This window comes from Myxocyprinus asiaticus, chromosome 21 (assembly GCF_019703515.2).
Source record: "Myxocyprinus asiaticus isolate MX2 ecotype Aquarium Trade chromosome 21, UBuf_Myxa_2, whole genome shotgun sequence".
Classification (NCBI taxonomy): domain Eukaryota; kingdom Metazoa; phylum Chordata; class Actinopteri; order Cypriniformes; family Catostomidae; genus Myxocyprinus; species Myxocyprinus asiaticus.
The window spans coordinates 34,455,862-34,475,008 of NC_059364.1; the positions used below are offsets into that span (position 1 = coordinate 34,455,862).

The 19,147-nt window shown below is 39.9% G+C and overlaps 1 protein-coding gene across 5 annotated transcripts in view; it reads right to left on the reverse strand.

Moving 5' to 3' along the window:
• Nucleotides 1–19,147, reverse strand: part of LOC127412086 (disks large homolog 5-like) — a 110,243-nt gene that overhangs the window by 24,606 nt on the left and 66,490 nt on the right. For 4 of the 5 annotated variants that reach the window (XM_051648137.1, XM_051648136.1, XM_051648140.1 and 1 more), the window contains 11 exons: nucleotides 18,395–18,522; nucleotides 18,109–18,284; nucleotides 17,662–17,765; nucleotides 15,943–16,035; nucleotides 10,341–11,243; nucleotides 9,304–9,424; nucleotides 4,271–4,415; nucleotides 3,727–3,851; nucleotides 3,436–3,528; nucleotides 1,619–1,787; nucleotides 666–743 (listed from right to left, as the gene is read on the reverse strand). In XM_051648137.1, coding sequence (XP_051504097.1) covers nucleotides 666–743; nucleotides 1,619–1,787; nucleotides 3,436–3,528; nucleotides 3,727–3,851; nucleotides 4,271–4,415; nucleotides 9,304–9,424; nucleotides 10,341–11,243; nucleotides 15,943–16,035; nucleotides 17,662–17,765; nucleotides 18,109–18,284; nucleotides 18,395–18,522 — 2,135 coding nt within the window. The remainder of the gene's footprint in view (nucleotides 1–665; nucleotides 744–1,618; nucleotides 1,788–3,435; nucleotides 3,529–3,726; nucleotides 3,852–4,270; nucleotides 4,416–9,303; nucleotides 9,425–10,340; nucleotides 11,244–15,942; nucleotides 16,036–17,661; nucleotides 17,766–18,108; nucleotides 18,285–18,394; nucleotides 18,523–19,147) is intronic. The other variant, XM_051648138.1, reaches the window with a different exon arrangement.

Sequence of the window (19,147 nt, forward strand, 5' to 3'; positions counted from 1 at the left end):
GCTTCTACTCTGCAGTTGCTCTTAAATCTAATTTGCAGTCAGGTTTTTCAGGTTTGCTGCGGCATTATCAGTCACATGACATGTGAGAACCAATTGCATTGTGTCAATGACATAAAACCTGGCGTGATGCATTATTCATATTTATGAATAAGACAAACGCAAATGTGATTTGAGTGCTTCGATGGAGGGGAAGATAATCAGTAAATAGGGTAAATTTGGGTCTGTTCCTCACACAAAGCTATTGTTTGACCTCAAAAGACTTAGAATATAGTGCATGAGTCATATGGACTGCTTTTTAAGGTACTTTTAAGGTCTTTGTTCTATGGGAGCTTGGCAGTAAATAGAATTATAAATCACCATCCATTTTCGTTGTATGGAAAAGAACATCTTTTATAATTCAAAGAAGACAGAAAATAATATGGGTGGAAAAGACATAAGGGTCAGTAAATGATGACAGAATTGTAATTTTTGTGTGAAATATCCCTGTATGAATGGAATTCCAATAACCTTATAGTAAATCAAATTATCATGGCACAACTAACACAAAACCTGGGCTGTTTACTAAGAAAAAACACAGAAGCAGCAGGGATTTCTACAGCCAACCAGTTGGAGCAAACAAGTATGTTTGTCAGGCATACCCTGTGCATAACTGGCAGGAAACAAACCTCAGACTTCTGAGAGAGGAGAACCTAGGCCTAGCAGCCAGAGGGATTTTTAGAAAGGATCTGTTATGGTACAGAGATCTGAAAGATTCAGAGGAGGCAAAGAGAGAAAAACAGATTGTGAAAATCTTATGGAGAGAGACACACAAGGGACTCTGAAAGAAGAGAAATATGTTGAAAACAGTGAGGAGTTAGAGGCACACGGAGGAAATTATTATAAATACATAAGAACAACTCGGATGGCTGACCTAGTTTACCAAATCTCCTGAAAGTGTTTCTAAAAATTTCTATGACTGTAAAGATTAGGGGGATAGTTAAAACATGAACCGAAACTTGTGTCTAGTCTGCATCCACATTTAAAAAAAAAAAAAAGCGCCAACATCATTGGCAAAATGCCACTGATTCTTACGTGTATTATAGTCTCGTGATGTCAGACCTTTAAATAAATGCCAAAAGGTCTTGCCGACATTACAGCTTAGTGGCCAAAAACCTCCCACTTGGACAGGAAGAGCCTCCTGCCTGACATGTAAAGAGACCAACCAGAGTTTGTTTTGTTTTTACGTGTCTACGTGTTTTAAGATATTGTGTGGCTTGGAACATAGCACACACATTGTATGGACTCATTATATAAATCTAATAATTTAATGGTGCTTTTATGGTATTTATTGTCCTTTTTAAGAGCTTGACAGCAACTGATCACTCAGAACTTCGTAAGATTTCTTAAAAAAATGTTGTGCTCCATAGACAAAACAACAGCTGAAATGTTTGGAACTTCTTTGAAAGTTCTAAGATCCTTCCAAATATATCATTCTATATTCTCATGTACTTTTAGAGCAGAGTCCAATTATTCACATCAGATAAAAGGGCTTCCTGAGCTCGGTCGGGCTGCTGTATGTGGATAAGAACGAGCTGTTGCTTAGCAACCTGATGGAAGGTGGGGGGCTGCAAGAGTTTACCTGTCTTTTCTCCACTCTCCAGCAGGCATGGGGCTGACAGAGATCCTGGGTAGAGTGGAGATGGAGCCTTGGGATTGGCTGGAGGTGAATGAGGATGTCTCCAGATTGAGAGGAGACAGAGGTGGAGTGATGAGACAGGGACTGCTGCATTCTGAATGAGACAGAGACCCTGATGAAGAACATGGATACATAAGTCAGTTTAATGTGCTAGAGTGAAAATATTTTTTCCACACAAGGACATGCAGAATAGGATGGGGGGACATTGCTAAAACAACTATGCCTTGACATCCTTTTGACAATATTTGATATAAATCTTTATACTTATACTGTATGGATTTGCTCTGTAATGTCTTAAAATGGAGATTTATTTTGTAAGTATTTTTTTTTTTTTTAAGGAACCATAATTTCACATTAGATTCAAAGTGTTTCATGCACGAAGAAAAATACAGTAAAAATCTAGTAAAAAACAAAAAAACTGCCATATTTTCCACATGCCTTTCTTTTGTTTTTTTTACTTTTTTCTAAACAAACACACTGAAGAATTATATTAATTCATTTTCATTTATATGCACCAATATAATAATACACAGTAATAAACTACAATATTTTTTGCTCACAAAAACAGTTTAATACATGAAATACACAATGCAAAATATTGCATTGACATTTTTGAGTGACACAAATTGTTGAATCAAAGCTATCAAGTGATTCAATGAAATGGTTTTGTGATTCATGGAAACAAAGAGAGCATACAGCATTTTAGCTGCTGTAGTTTAAATCAGAGACACTATTATTGATCTCATTTATCACTGCGAGACAGGGAGGGATTACGGAATTTGTCTAATGGCACACACTCTTTAGGGAACTTAGTGGACAAATAAATGGCGTATTAAAATATAAGACATTCACAAAATCAGGATGAATATATTGTGATAGCACACCCATAACTTATAACTTTACTTATTTAGCAATTTAGCACAAAGTGCTTCACAAAACATAAAATCAAAACACACTCTCAGTAAAACAGAAGATAAAACAAAAAATTACAAAATAGTAAAAGCATGTTTTTACAAAGGAGTTTTTAGCAAGACTTAAAAACAGACACAGATTCAGCAGATCTAATATCCCAGGGCAGGCTGTTCGTGGGGCCTTCACTACAAACGCTCTATCACCTTTAGTTTTGCATCTGGATCTTGGAACAGCCAACAGTTCACGACAAGATTTAAGAGGTCCAACAGTTTCCTAAGGCCTAGAAACTTCTGCTAAATAATCTGGCGCCGAACCATGTAATCCCTTATATGTAATTAATAAAATCTTAAAATCAACCCTAAAATGAATTGGTAACAATGCAAATAAGCTAAAACTGGAGTAATATGATTAAAAGACCTAGTTTGTGTCAAAAGTCTAGCTGACGCATTTTAAACTGATTGTAGCCATGCTGAAAATCTCTAATCTGTCTACATTCTCAGAACCTTAGATGTCAATGGAAACTCAAAATTTGTAATCTACAGAAAGTTAGTTCTATGCAAAACAACACTCTTGAACATGCACTCTTACTTGCTGACTCTGTGCCTCTGGTTAGTTAAGGTTCCAATATTTCTGTGGCTTGTTTATGCCTAAAGCATTCCCTACTTAAAATGTTAGACTAAGCTAAATTAATAAATACTTTATCAATGTTCCTGTACCATATTTCTGCTACAAGCGTTTATTTATATAGTTGCCTTTTGCAGTATTGAAATTGAAACGGTCCACAGTGATTTCGCAATTTCCTTTCAAAAGCAAAAAGAATTCAGGCACATTGATATGAGGAAGCTCACCTCTGTCTGAGCCCAGTACTGAGCGAGGATAACGTGGCGTGGAGGGGATCTTTATCCTTTCATCCTTGCGAAACTGCAAGTTATTAGAAGAACCTTCAGGAAAAAAGCAAGACAAGATGAGGAGACTAAAACAAACACGAGCAAAGCACAATACTTAAACCATGGATTGGTAATGAATAATCGTGATTTTAATATCAAAGAAAATAATCGACAGTTATGATTTTTGGTGTCAATGTGCAGACCTAAGATAAAACCTCATGAGTGTACACATTTTTGAGGACAGAGACTGACCAAGTCTAGCACTGGACGGCAGTGAGTTTGTGCCGTTTGAGGCCTGGCTGCTGCGGGATGACTCAGAGTATTCTGTGGAGCGTTTCTGACTCGAGTCTAGACTGAGACGTCCTTGATGCTGAGGACTGAGATAAAGAGAAGGAAACAAGAGGGGCAAACTGAACAGGTCGACACATACCAGATCAGTAAATGCTTATAATGTGGTGAGGGTACAATTATTCTCCCGAGAGACGGATAAACAATTCTCCTGTTTATGACCTCCAAGGCAAAGGGTAATTTGTACTCAGTGCAACATAACTGAAAAGTCTGATGACATAAAAATTTGCAATATTTCACGCACTTCCATCCTATACCACAGCATCTTAAAGGTGAAGTGTGTAATTTCTGTGCCACTAGCGGCACCAAGCAGAACTGCAAAAATAAGGGTTCCCACACCCGTACAGTACATGTGGTTGTGTATGTTTATCTCGGTGTGTGCAGTGTTACCTGTGGAGTGTTTTAGTGAGTGTGTGCAGTGTTGGTTATATCAGCAGGACTGTGGTACCTGGGGTGTGTTTGCTGTTGATTGATTTGGTTGACGATGGTAGGGCAGTTGTTAGTGTGAACTCTGTGACTCCGCACCATGTAAACAGGGTTCTTCATAACGGCTGTTACGGCAGAGCAGGGGGCCAGTCCTCGATGTGCTGAGTCTAGAGTTTAAACAACCACATTATAACCAATAAAACACTTCAATGAGAAACACACACAACCCTTCAACTTGCCTGCTGTGCCCATATTTTTCATTTCTACCTCTATTACGCCGGCTACAGCTCTCTTTGCATGGTTGAGAGAGACATATTGTATTGTCCAAATTTAACATCAATTGTAAAAAAATGTACCAGCCATGAAACGTATTTGGCATAATTTCTATTTAAAAATCATATTTTTATCCCTGTCACAATTGCAAACAGGGCAAGTTACTGCGTCACTCACAACTAGTCTCCGTCTCTTGGTAAAACTGCACCTGTCAAAAAAACGAGAAGGCATAATCGTGATTTTGTTTGTCTTATTTTCGTGTTGGTGGCATTAGGTGAAGAATATTCCACAGATGTGTTGCCACATGGAGTTCTGAAGAAAAAAAAACTTTAGGCATCCTAGATAAACTTCTGATGGTAAAAAGTAAAAGATGTGGAAGTTGTTTTATTTAGTAGACGTTTGACTTGAATTGCGCAAGTCAATTACATCAGCAAGGATCAGGCAATCATTCTTAAATCAGTTTTAAGCTTGTATTGTTTGTTATAGTTACTGTTCCTAATAGTTACTGACCAACTTCCGAGAAGTTTTCAAATGAATTGTCAGGTAATTTTAATTTTTTTTTATTTAATAGGCAAAGCCTAATTTGTCTAGCATTTGTGTCAATTTTGCACACTGACTGAACAGTTCCTGCTTGTGTTGTGAATTGACAGATACATTGGGTGACAGATGAGCAGATGGCGGGGAGTCTCGGAAGGCAGCCACCCTGGCCAAAGCATGAATATTCAAATCAGGTAAAAATAGAGCTCATTATCACACAAACCCCATGCAAACTATATATTCATGTGACAGAGGCATCAAGCCGCACCCGCTGTGGTTTGTCCTGCTTTTGCAAAAAGCTATATCCTGACAATTAGTTTTTCTTCTTTGCACTGGAAAACAACGTATCTTTTCTGGTTAATTTAACATTACACAACAGTTAATTCTGGTCCTCTAATCTGATATGATAAGTGGCACTCCAAGAGCATTGATTCTTAGTATAACAGTGCTAGAATACTTCCCTGTTTGTACAGTTGAAGTTGGAAGTTTACACACCTTAGCCAAATACATTTAAACTCAGTTTTTCACAATTCCTGACATTTAATCGTAGAAAACATTCCCTGTCTTAGGTCAGTTAGGATCACTACTTTATTTTAAAAATGTGAAATGTCAGAATAATAGTAGAGAGAATGATTTATTTCAGCTTTTATTTCAGAAGTTTACATACAATTTGTTAGTATTTGGTAGCATTGCCTTTAAATTGTTTAACTTGGGTCAAAGGTTTTGGGTAGCCTTCCACAAGCTTCTCACAATAAGCTGCTGGAAGTTTGGCCCATTCCTCCAGACAGAACTGGTGAACTGAGTCAGGTTTGTAGGCCTCCTTGCTCACACATGCTTTTTCAGTTCTGCCCACAAATTTTCTATCGGATTGAGGTCAGGGCTTTGTGATGGCCACTCCAATACCTTGACTTTGTTGTGCTTAAGCCATTTTGCCACAACTTTGGAGGTATGCTTGGGGTCATTGTCCATTTCGAAGAGCCATTTGTGACCGAGCTTTAATTTCCTGGCTGGTATCTTTAGATGTTGCTTCAATATATCCACATAATTTTCCTTTCTCATGATGCCATCTATTTTGTGAAGTGCACCAGTCACTCCTAGCAAAGCACCTCCACAACATGATGCTGCTACCCCAATGCTTCACGGTTGGGATGGTGTTCTTCGGCTTGCAAGCCTCACCCTTTTTCCTCCAAACATAACAATGGCCAAACATTTCAATTTTTGTTTCATTAGACCAGAGGACATTTCTCCAAAAAGTAAGATCTTTGTCCCCATGTGCACTTGCAAAATGTAGTCTGGCTTTTTTTTCCTTTTCTTCCTTGCTGAGCAGCCTTTCAGGTTATGTCGATATAGCCGCACCAGCCGACTTCATGACAGCTACTTCCCCCAAGCAATCAGACTTTTGAACTCTTGATCTCTCACGATCAATATACATCAGCACTGCACTTTATTAATCTTATAATCTTATTATCTCACACTGGACTGTCATAAATTATATTCTCTCTTAACAACACACTGGCAACTGACTATCAACCGACAGCCTGAATGTCAATACAGTTCAATACAACCTACTATACATTTTATATATACTATATATACTATTTGTATTATTGTATAATGTGTATTCTATATTGTGTGTATTGTATACTGGACATTGTATGTTATTATTAGTATATTGTGTTGTGTGTAATTATGTGTATATTAGAATTTAAATTTGGTTGTGTAAATCTGACTGTAAATTGGTATATGTTTCATCACTGTCATGACTGCTATGTTGCTTGGAACTGCACCCAAGAATTTCACAAACTATTGCACTTGTGTATATGGCTGTGTGACAATAAAAGTGATTTGATTTGATTATTTGATTTGATTTATAGCACTCATTTTACTGTGGATATAGATACTTGTCTACCTGTTTCCTCCAGCATCAACAAGGTCCTTTGCTGTTGTTTTGGGATTGATTTGCACTTTTCACTCCAAACTACGTTCATCTCTAGGAGACAGAATGTGTCTCCTTCCTGAGCGATATGATGGCTGCGTGGTCCCATGGTGTTTATACTTGCGTACTATTGTTTGTACAGATGAACATGGTACCTTCAGGCGTTTGGAAATGACTCCCAAGGATGAACCAGACTTGTGAAGGTCCACTATTTTTCTGAGGTCTTGGCTGATTCCTTTTGATTTTCCCATGATGTCAAGCAAACTGGCACTGAGTTTGAAGGTAGGCCTTAAAATACGTCCACAGGTACACCTCCAATTCAGTACACCTCCTATCAGAAGCTAAGTGGCTAATTGTCTGAAGGCTTGACATAATTTTCTGGAATTTTCCAAGCTTTTCCAAGCTGCTTAAAGGCACAGTTAACAGTTAAAAATTCTGACCCACTGGGATTGTGATATAGTCAATTAAAAGTGAAACAATCTGTCTGTAAACAATTGTTGGAAAAATTACTTGTGTCATGCACAAAGTAAGATGTCTTGCCAAAACTATAGTTTGATATTATGAAATGTATGGAGTGGTTTAAAAATGAGTTTTAATGACTTCAACCTAAGTGTTTTTAAACTTCTGACTTCAACTGTATATACTATTCTTGTAGGTGTTCGCAACGTTCCAGATGGGTTGTCAGTCTGTGCACAGCTTGGCAACGCACAACATTTGATCCTGCTTTGTCTTCTTTTGGAACTATTTTCATTGGTTAAGCAAAAATGAAAAAAAATAGCTGGTTAAATTGTGTCTAAAACATAAGTTACTCAATATTAACTTTATAAATCTGTTGTACATAAGCAATATCATACAAATTAACGCATGTGATTAATTAAATATGATTAAGACATTATTTCCTTCATAGGTTTGAAAATGTTATATTGAATTACTGCAGGCCTTAGGGTTAGGGTTAGGGTTCTGTGAGTTCTGTGTTTGCCTTTTCCTTATGTTTTGATGCAGTTTGAAAAAAACAGATATAAGCAAGTGAGACAAGTTACGTTATAAGCGTCATCCATACAAATTGCTGAACATAATTACACACAGGCCTATTTTTTTTTTCTCTAAACTGAATTTCTGAGAAACGTGTTTATGAGAATTTCACTGTATATGTGCAAATGTATAATGTGTGATAAATAAATATAATTATAATTCATTATTATTATAATTATAAATTATAATTATAAAATTATTACTATGAAAAAATATGTGATTAATTTTGATTAAATAATTTAATCAATTGACAGCCCTAATTCAAAGTAATTAACTGATCATGGCATTAGCAAAATGTATATTTAGACAACATTCATGTCCTAATACAAAATTTAAAGCTGAAGTATGTAACTTTTTCAGTGTTAAAATACTTTCTTATATCCCAGCTTAATATGCAGAGACAACTACAAGTAAGCCATTCATAGGTTAATTTTCTCAAAAGCTGTTAACACTCTCTGTGGCACTATAAAATTCTTGTGCTTGTTTTGAAAGACCTGCTTAGTCCCTTAGACAGCTGTTGTTCAAACCGTCAGATACTCCCGCTCCCTACTCACACTATTGGTTGAGTAACGTTGTTGGGAGCGGGACTATCTGACGGTTTGAACCACAACAGACAAGGGGCATATTCAGAAAGCTGTTTTGAAAACATTGTTTATTTTTGCAATTCCATTCAGTGGCGCTAGTGTTGCAGAAATTACATACTTCAGCTTTAAAGACTTAAGAACTACATATCATAAACTGATATAAGAGCCATGTTCTTGGATATTATAAGTAGTTCCACTATGTTTCCACTATGTATCTATTTACTACAGTTAAACTCTGTTCCTTTATTTAACACCTAGATGAGTATGTAGAAACATTCACCAACAAGTCTATGTTTTAGGACTTTATTAATCTCTCTAACTGAGTAAAGGGACCCTGAAGTGCAGGCAGAAGAGTAAACATTGCATGTTATTGCATTAGAGGTGGATTAATGGACAATCTCATTCTTACCGGCGGCACGAACGTTCACAGCTAAAAATTATAAATGGGTTTCATCTGGTAAATCAACAAGCTCGTTCAACCATATTTGCATGATTTTCATAAATAAGCAATTCAATTACATGGAGTTCACCATAAAATTAAGTCAAACATTAATTTTGCAGCCTGCCTTGATCAGAATAAGATCTCCACAGAGTAAATGCAGTTAGAGAGGGAGTAGGAAGAGTGTTGTTGAAGAGATTAATTCAAATGTGGCATGGGCCACTCGGGCTCTGATAAGGTTGGCTGTAACTCACTGGGAGGCAAGGTTCCATTATACGCTGAAGGCACGAAACCCACACTGTGTCTGTGAGGTCGGTTAGGAGAGGATCGCAGCATCTCCCTTTGCTCCACACAGTCACCATCATTTGAATAACTCTGACAAACACACACACACGCACAGCATTAGATAATGTAGCAGACAGTTCTACGAAAATTACAATAAGAACTTCTTTAGATATTACAGAACACACTTGCAATGATACCATGGTACTTATATATTTGCCATGGCATTGAATAATTACAATGAACAATGGTATTCCAATGGAACTCCAAGATACTTCAAAGAATACCATGGTACTTGTCCAAAATATATATTATAACTGTTGTACCACATTAGAATAAATGGTAATACCATGTAGTACCATGGACATTTTTGAGTGATGACATCAAACAAACCATTAAACCAACCAATTGGACAGTTAGTAATCAAATTAATCTATAAATATAGCCCAGCTCTGATCCCATGAAAATTTTGGAACTAATGCGGCCTTCAGGTGGACTCGGAAATATCGTAATCACAAGTTATGAGCACATTAATTAATGTATTATTTTTAGATACCATGCATTAATAAATAGGTAATCTAAAAGTGATGCAGGTGTATTCATTTATGCTTATTAACTGGTATAAACAGAATTTTTCTTTTTTTACACAGTGTATTATGGCTTATTCCGAATTTTGTTTCCAATTTGAAAGTGTGATATGTAGTAATAACGAATTCCCAACTCTGATGTAAGAGCTTCCCAGGTGCACTTGAAGGCAACATGTTCCTAACCCTTACTTTTGTAATTAGTTTAATGCGCACAGGAATAATATTTGAATATATTATTATAATTAGAAATGTCTAAGCCCTATGCTAACCTCTTATAATCAGTAAGTGTGCGTCAGCATTTCTAATGCTCTCTTCCTCTATTTCTCATCCTGGTGCAGTGGGAGATTGATTTCAGGCTGAGAGTCTAATTAAAACAGGCAGGTCTGCTGGCTATGTCAGGCCTAATGGATCTATAAATTCACCTGGAAACTCTGGAGAGGGATGGTCTGAGGAGTCATCCTGCGCCGGAGTGCTGGGGCCGATTTGGGCCTCGGACGCTTCACCTCAGGTTCCTCCGGCCGCATCCGGCCGATATCCTCTTCGCAGGACTTCCTGGAGCTCAGGACTTGGCCCTCGCGGCCTGCCTCGGTGAAGTACAAGTTACCATTGCGGTCTTCCTGCTTGGGATCGGGGAAAGAAATCGCAGTGATGGTGGACACAGAGGCGGAGCTTCCCTGATGTTTGTGCGTGAACTTGAAAGAGTCGCTGCGGGTGGGCGGGGTTGGGGGTGTGGAGTCTACTTTGGAAGGCTGTGGAGAATGGCCTGCTAGCTGTGATCCGGCAAGGTAGTCCGAATTTGAGGGCGTATCAGGCCATTTGAAGGCATCGGCATCAAAGATGGACTTCCTCTGCTTGGGCGACCTGTAGATGGACAGTTGTGCCGGGCTGTCATTCGTCATGGCGACACCCACCACTATTTTGGGCCAAGTGCTGCCACTGTGTTTCCTTTCTAGGGTGGTCTCCAGGGTAACACATTCAGGGCCGATCGACTCTGAACGGGTGTAGCAGATCTCTTGAAAGGCACTGCCGCTGTAGCGGGCCCCCAGCTCTGATGCGGGTCGGAGGGTGTTCGGGTGCAAGTTGGAAACTGGGAAGATCTTCCTCTCAGAATAACTGCTCTCCTCTGTGTCTGACCTGGTTTTTCTTCTCTCGCCCCCTCCTCCGCCAGTCTCCCCGCTGTAAATGTCCGTCTGAGTAGAGCTGTTGTGTTTGAGGTTCCTGCTGTTACGAGAATGGACCTCTGACAGGTAGATTCTGCCATTGGATTTTTCGGCCTCCCGCAAGCTCTCAAAGATGTTCTGCCCCGATGTGCTCTGAGGAAAGAACTGTTAATGGACAGGTTCAGCTCGACTGGTATAAATGAATAACAAGTTGTTCTTTCCAGGTCCCACAACAACCGCTGTTGTTGTAATGATAGAGCATATATTTAATAACTTTGTTTCATATTTATAAGTATAATTTCATGTTTTCAATCATTTAGTATTTCTATATTCATAGTTTTATAATTTAAAACATTAATCTCATAACATTTATGCAATTATAATTGTTGTGTAAATGGATTCTTACGCCACTGGCAAATTATTTTATTTTTATTTTATTTCTCTGAAAATAAGCCTTAAAATATTTAGTTTTGTTACACACACAAAATGTTTCTTGATTTAAAAATGTTTAGATATTTTTTACTGGAAAACAAGAGATCTCTTTCTAACATTCGATCTGGCGTGACCGATTGAGGAAGCACCAAAAAACAACGTCCATCAGAAAGAAAGACCAATCGCTGTAGCGAACAGGGAGTCCCGCCTCCCTCGTATATAGATCGCTGCAGCCCGATTCTGCGACATTCTCACTCTCTTGTGAAGTTTGTGGAAGCTGCAATCATCAGATGCATTATTGGGGTTATCGCTCAACATCGTTATCGTTCATTCTCGAGAGCGTATACGACCGCGTCAAGGCGAGTTTTCATTCTTGCGAACATATTTTCACTCTTATCTAAGCGCACTTATTTTCAGTTTTGATACGATTCATTTCGCATCAAAAGAGAAAGTCGGGGTGCATTGTTGAGATTGTGTCTGACACTGCTCTGTGATTGTAGACTGGCACATTGTGGTGAAGTTTACAGAACGAAGAGGGTAAAAGACGTGGCGTTATGGCCGCAGTTACAACACCAGAGAGCACTTCGCCTCTGTTTTTCAGAAAATATACAAATCATCAGCACTGGCAGTTACGGCATTAAATGTGACGTCCCTCCTTACAGCCTAGCAAGCAGAGTTACTGGAGGAAATGGGGCACCAGCTGGACTCAGGTACTCCTAACCTAGCACTTTGGGAGGAGATCTGTTTAATCGCAGATCTGAATCTCTGCACGTCACATGGGTTGGTTCAGAGCTACGGCAGGAGTATGGGTCTAGCAGTGGTGGGCGAGAGGGCGTTATGGCTCAGCTTGTCCAGCCTCTCTGAAAAGGAGAATCTAGACTTCCTGGACGCCCCCGTGGATCCTAAAGCACTGTTCGGCACAACAGTCACAGCCATGCACCAACAGTGTGATCTGAGAAAAAAGGAGGTAGAGGTGTTTGAGGCTAGGAAGCCAGCTGCCCACACATACCAGCCGGCTCGAGTGAACTTCTAGCCTCAGTCTAAGGGGTATTCTGAATACTGTAATCCATGCCCCCCACCTCCTCAGCAGCCTAGCAACACAGCACCACTGCACAAGCTGGATCAGGCAAAAGCAAAGCAGTCTTTCGCTGCAGCGAAGTACCGTCCTGCCAACCCCCATGGTGGCAAGAAGTGGTGGGCGACCTAGAGAAAGGACCCATTCGCCATGGGGGTTTTCTGTCTCCACCCTATTCTGGATTTACAAACCCCAAACAAACATCTCAGAAAGTACAGGTTCAAAATGCTCACGCTCAGAATGCTGTCTCACTCTATTCGTCCCAGAGACTAGTTTACTACAGTAGATCTCTAGGACGCATACTTCCACATAGACATATTTCCTGCTCAGGGTACAGCATACGAGTATTTGAAGTCCCTTTTCGGACTGTCTCTCGCGCCACGAGTGTTCAGCAAATGTGTGGAGGTGGCTTTGACCCCGTTAAGACATACGGGCATCAAGAGTGTCAGCTTATCTGGATGATCTGCTTCTCTGCGCACCATCACAGCGCCAGGCAAAAGAGGATACAGACACTCTGATTTTATATCTGACGAATTTGAGTTTCAGAATAAACCAAGTGAAGAGCTGTTTGATCCCCGCCCAGGAAATAAAATAACTAGGTCTAAAATTGAAGTCAGTTCTGTTTTGTGCATTCTGGTCGGAGGAACGCATCGAGACAAAAATTCCATTTTTCAAAGAGGGAGATGCATTGCTCTCAGGACGTGTCTGAGGTTACTGGGTTTGATGGCATGTTATTCCCCTGGGGCTGTTGAGAATGAGGGAATTGCAGTACTGGACAGCGACACAGCCGCAAAATAATTATTTCCAAGGAATGTGTGTGGGCTCTACGTCACTGGAAAGCTCAGTTTTTTTTCCCCAGAAAGGGGACCCTGTTGGGTCCAGTTATTCTAAGAAAGGTGGTGACGACAGACGTGTCACTCACAGGCTGGGGCGCGGTGTTCAAAGGCACAGTGCGGGGTGTGTGGTCTCCATCCCTAATAGAGAAACACATAAATTATCTGGAGCTATTAACAGTGTTTTTAGCTCTGAAACACTTTGTAGGTTTCCTTCAGGGCAACCATGTGTTAGACAGAACAGACAACACTACGGTGGTAGCATACATAAACAAGCAAGGCTGGCCCTGAGACTGACAGTATGGTGCAACTATCACTTTCTATCACTACGTGCGACCCATGTCCCGGGGTAATAAACATGGGTGCAGATCTGTTGTCCAGGGGAAATCCTGTATATGGGAACTGGGCACTCCATCCCCAGGTGGTGAATAAGCTGTGGCAGAGATACAGTCGGGCTGCCCCCCTGGCCAAACGTTTTACTGTATGCGTTACCTCCGCTGAGCCTCATCGTGCCAACATTACGGAGGGTGAAGGAATACGGGCATTCACTGATACTAATTGCACCATATTGGCCAAGGAAGCTATGGCTACCCGAGATAATCTAACTCCTATAAGACCAGCCCTGGCCTCTTCCGTTGCGCAGGGACGTCCTTTCTCAAGCATGCAGGGAAATATTTCATCCCTCCCCTCCCAGAATCGCCCTCTGGGATTGGCCTGTGAGAGGATGAATCTAGATTCCACCGGGTTACCCCCTAAAGTGATCGAGACGATTCAGTGTGCAAGGGTAGCCTCGACGCGCTCTTTGTATGATCATAAATGAGTGTTTGAACAATGGTGTGCTCATAGACAGTTCATTCCACTCTTGTGTTCAGTGACTGATGTTCTATGTTTGTTGGATAAAGGCAGAGCTTTTTCTACTGTAAAGGTTTATTTGGCAGCTTTTTCAGCATGTCATCTTGGGATTGACTCGGGAACGATAGGTCAGCACCCACAGATATGTCAGTTTATGAGGGCCGCGCAATGGTAACAACCGGTATCTAAACCGCTGGTCCCATCTTGGGATTTATCAGTGGTTTTAGACGTGGTTTCACAGCCCCCCTTTTGAACCACCAGAGTGCGTTGACTTAAAGCTCCTCTCTCTCAAGACGCTTTACTATTGGCGCTCACAACAGCAAAACGAGTAAGCGAGCCCACTCCACTCGGGGTATGACCACATCCTGGGCTTTATTTAGAGGAATCTCTGTTCAAGGTATATGCGTGGCAGCGTGTTGGGCAACTCCGCACACATTTGTGAAATACTACATGCTGGATGTGACAGAGCTGTCACTGGCCCATTCAGTTTTTGGTGTAGGAGCAGCTCTAAGCACTTACACACAGGGTACCGTACAAGGGAGAAATTTTCTTGTATTATTTGACTGCCTTTTTTTTTTTCATTTGTTGCGTTTGTCTCGTTCAGCATATCTGCAATACAGGAGTTCTCTATATCTCTTTGTGAGATACCGAACGAATGTTAGAAAGAGAACGTTAGGTTACTTCCGTAACCCAGGTTCTCTGATAACAGAAGTGAGGTATCTCACCTCACTGCCCTCACTGCAGACTAGCACGGTGAAGATATGCTGAGAATAGCACAGCATCGGGCTGCAGCAATCTATATACGAGGGAGGCAGGACTTCCTGATCGCTACAGCGATTGATATGTCTTTCTGACAGACGTTGTCTATTGGTGCTTCCTCAATCGGTCACCCCTGAGGCGTTCCCTTAGTGAGATACCTCACTTCTGTTATCAGAGAACCGGGGTTATGGAAGTAACCTAACGTATTTCTATGATTTTCTTTTTTGCAGTAAACGACTGTGGGAACCCTGTTCTTTCCATTTTATCAAAATCCTCAGAAGGCCCAGCATCAATAACACAAACATTAAAATGTACATAAACTATTGTTAATAGGTCTCTTGGGCTTAATTTTGAATTCATAAACAAACTGATCATTCACTTAAACTCCACCCCCTTGGTAACTGTAGCTCTCTCAGACAAACTTTACAGAAGTATGAGACTGGAGTTATAGTATGGAGAGTATTATTTTCTGCAAGCAGGAATGAAGTCTGACACTGCAAAGCATTTTTATCTGCTGTCATTGCAAATTCTCCAGTAACGTGATTAAAAACAGCAGAGACTGCAAAAGAATTGAAGCAAACACTTATCAAAGCCAAATTAAAAGAGAAAAGCCTCATTTGAACTCATTACAACATATAAAATTAGTGTTAGTGAACAGAACGTTTTCTAATGTTTTTACGACATGCATAAATGAAGTTATTGATTTCCAGTTGAAGTGATGAATTTTATGAATTGACTAGCCTATTTTCCAAGCTTGCTGTTTACAGAATTCCTCAGTAATGCCTCTGAGTTGGTATTCTACATCAGACACCGCTGCCTCAAACACGACTAGCAATAAATGTCATAGCAGCACCTTGGCATGTGGTAATGAGAGCAGAGCACACACTCGAGACTGCAGTGAGAGAACAATCACCTTCATGAGGGAGAGACTGAGCGAGTCCCGGCCGCCCCTCAGCAGAGCCTCACATTCACTCAGAGATTTGTTATCCAGTGCGATCCCATTTATCTGAAGAGGAAGAAATTTAGGTCAGCGCTTCACCAGAGAAAAGTGCCAGAAGACTTTTCAATCCTTCTATTTTCAAACCCAGAAATGACTTTGGAAACTTTAGAATAGAGACAAAGACAGTGAAAAAAAAAAAAAAGGCGGCGGACTTTTAAGATCTCCAGTCCTGATAAATTATTTGATATTTTTTCATTTTAAAGGAATAGTTCACCCATTAACCTGTACCGTATGACTTACTTTCTTCTGTGGAACACAAAAGGAACAATTTTGAAGATTTTATTGCCTGCTCTTTTCCATATAATGAAAGTAAATGGGGAACTGGATAGTCAAGCTCGAAAATAGAACCACAGAAATACAATAAAACTAGTCAATACGACTCATGCACTGTAAGCCATACGATCACTTTGTGAGAGGAACAGACTGGAATTTAAGTCTTGAAAATTTTTCCCTCTGCTGTAGCTCTCAGATCAAATATGGCAGCAGCGTGCGTCATGTTTGACATCAGGCCACAAGACAAACAAGAATCAATGGCGTTTGGCCATGCCTCTTTCGATTCAACATTTGTAGTCCTATTGACAAAGTGGAAAATTATCAGTGAATAATGACTAATCTCTGCCTGTTCTTCACACATAGCTTTTGCGGCTGAGAACGCACCAGGTGTATTGACTACTTTTATGACATTATGTAATTTTAGAGCTGAATCCTCATTTACTTTCCTTGGAAAAGAGTTGTCCGTACTGTTCGTCAACAATACTCCTTTTGTGTTCCATGGAAGTCAGTCTTTAAAACAACTTTTGGAAATACATGAGTGTAACAGAATATATAGTAAATGATTACAATTTCCAGCCCCACATTATATTAGGTGTCTTTAACTACTATGTAGTAACATTAAAATACATTCAATACAATGTATTTATTGTGTAACTACATGTTGTTCTGCAAAATTCTCACAAGAGTCACATTTGCTGCTACTGAGTATGAGGTACGGTTATGTTTAGGAGTAGGTGTAGAAGTAGGGGTTAGGTTTAGGGTAAGGGTAAGGGTAAGGTTAACAACGCAACTACAGATGTAATTAAATGCAGGTACTTTAAAAGGTTAGTACAATGCAACAGTGTATATGTACAAAATGAGTACATAGTATCCAATGCTTAAGTACATAGTAGTTAAAGACACCTAATATAAAGTGGGTCCCAACTTTCATTTCTGGATGAATTGTTATTTTAATGATAAGAAACGGCTCTATCTAGCTCTGCTAATTGAGCTGTCTGATGTGTCCAATATTAGAGTAGAAAGGTTACAGATACCAAAATACCCAGTATCTAGCATTGACAAGCAGAACTAAAACCTGATCCACGCTCTTCAGATTAACATCTGTGTTACTAATCTCCACAGTGGCAGCCATCCCTTAACACACCACCTGTCTTATATTCAGACTTGATTTGACTGGCAGTGCATCTAATGAGCCCCCTTGCATTTAAGATAAGGAACTGGATTAAAAATCTGCTTAAACTAAGAGACTGTGACAAGAGCTAAGGTCAGACTTTTATAAAGAGCAAATCAGATACTTGATAGCACCGATCTTCCTTGCTTCAATTTGAGAACGGATGGCATGACGGCCAAAAGACTTACTGCAATAAGGCGGTCTCCGATGGTAAGGGATCCCTCTCTGGTAGCAGGGCTGCCCGGCGTGATAGCGGCCACAAACACACCACCCTCAAGAGTGATACCAGTGTCTGTAAGAAAGCAGATTAAGCAAATTAAAGAATGAAAATTCTGACATCATTTACTTACCCCCATGTCGTTCCAAACTCGTATGATGCAATGAAAGTGAATGATGCCTGAGGCTCCCTAACATTCTTCCTAACATCTCCTTGTGTGTTCCACAGAAGAAGAGTCATACGGGTTTGAAACGACACGAGGGTGAGTAAATGACCACGCAATTTTCATTTCTGGGTGATCTAGTCCTTTAACGGTCATTAATAAGAAAACAAGGGAAATTGGCCAATGAAGAGGTTAAATGAGCCAGACGTGCCACCCAGTTCAGACATCATGGAAAGTTAGAGAAGTAAGTGATACCTTTGTGTCCGATGAGATTAATGTGGACAGAAGTAACCAGTCTTCCTCCTAAAGATTTCCTCCTGCGAACCACCATATTGATCAACCCTCCTTCATTAAGTACGGCTTTGATGACCTGCTTCCTGTCTTTGTTAGTCAGGTCTACGTCATTTATTTTCAGCAGCCAATCATTAACCCTATTGAGAGAGAGGCATGGCTCGTCAGGACAAAACAATGAGCTGGTAAATGAGCACGTAACCATTCCAGGGGCCATTATCTAAAAAGTGTTCAATATATCTGAATTAACCTCAATCTTCCATCGGCGATACTTCCTTTGTCCACCCTGGTCACAAATATCCCACAATCCCCTGGTAAATATGGATCATTTACCCCCTCTGCTATGTCAAACCCCAGTGCCTTCAAATCCATGTCGTCCTGTTGGGAAGACAATGGAGATAAAGTTGAGACATGGAAGTAGACAAAACAAAAAAAGAAAGAAAGAAAAATGAAACAAAATTGAAGGTGAAACTACCTGGTGATTTTGCTAAATTCCTGAATCAATATCCTTTGTTGGTCCTCGAACAACATTCCAATAAAACAATTATAGGCCAAACCCGATCCCTAACCACATGGCTCCCACACATTTTGCCTAATTAATTTCCATGAATTTTTCATGATCTTTCCACTCATTTGTGATAACAGCATAATGATTTTTAAAAATCACTTTTATTCAGATCCATTTGCTACTAGGGCTGGGAGATATATAGAATATTCACAATTTAATCACAATGATTTTGCTGACAATATAAAATTAAGCAATACTGTGAACATCGCGATGATTTTAATGTGCTATTTATTTGGCCATTAATTTTCATAAAGAACATTAGTAAACTAATTTCACGATCCTTCAGGGCTGCACAATTAATCAAAACAACATCAAAATGGTGATTTGGTCATTTGTGATTATTAAACTGCAAAAGGCTGCGATTTAAATATAGATAAACTTCAGAATAAACTGGTGATGCGCTGATCTGTGTGCACACGCAGCTCGTGATTTAGC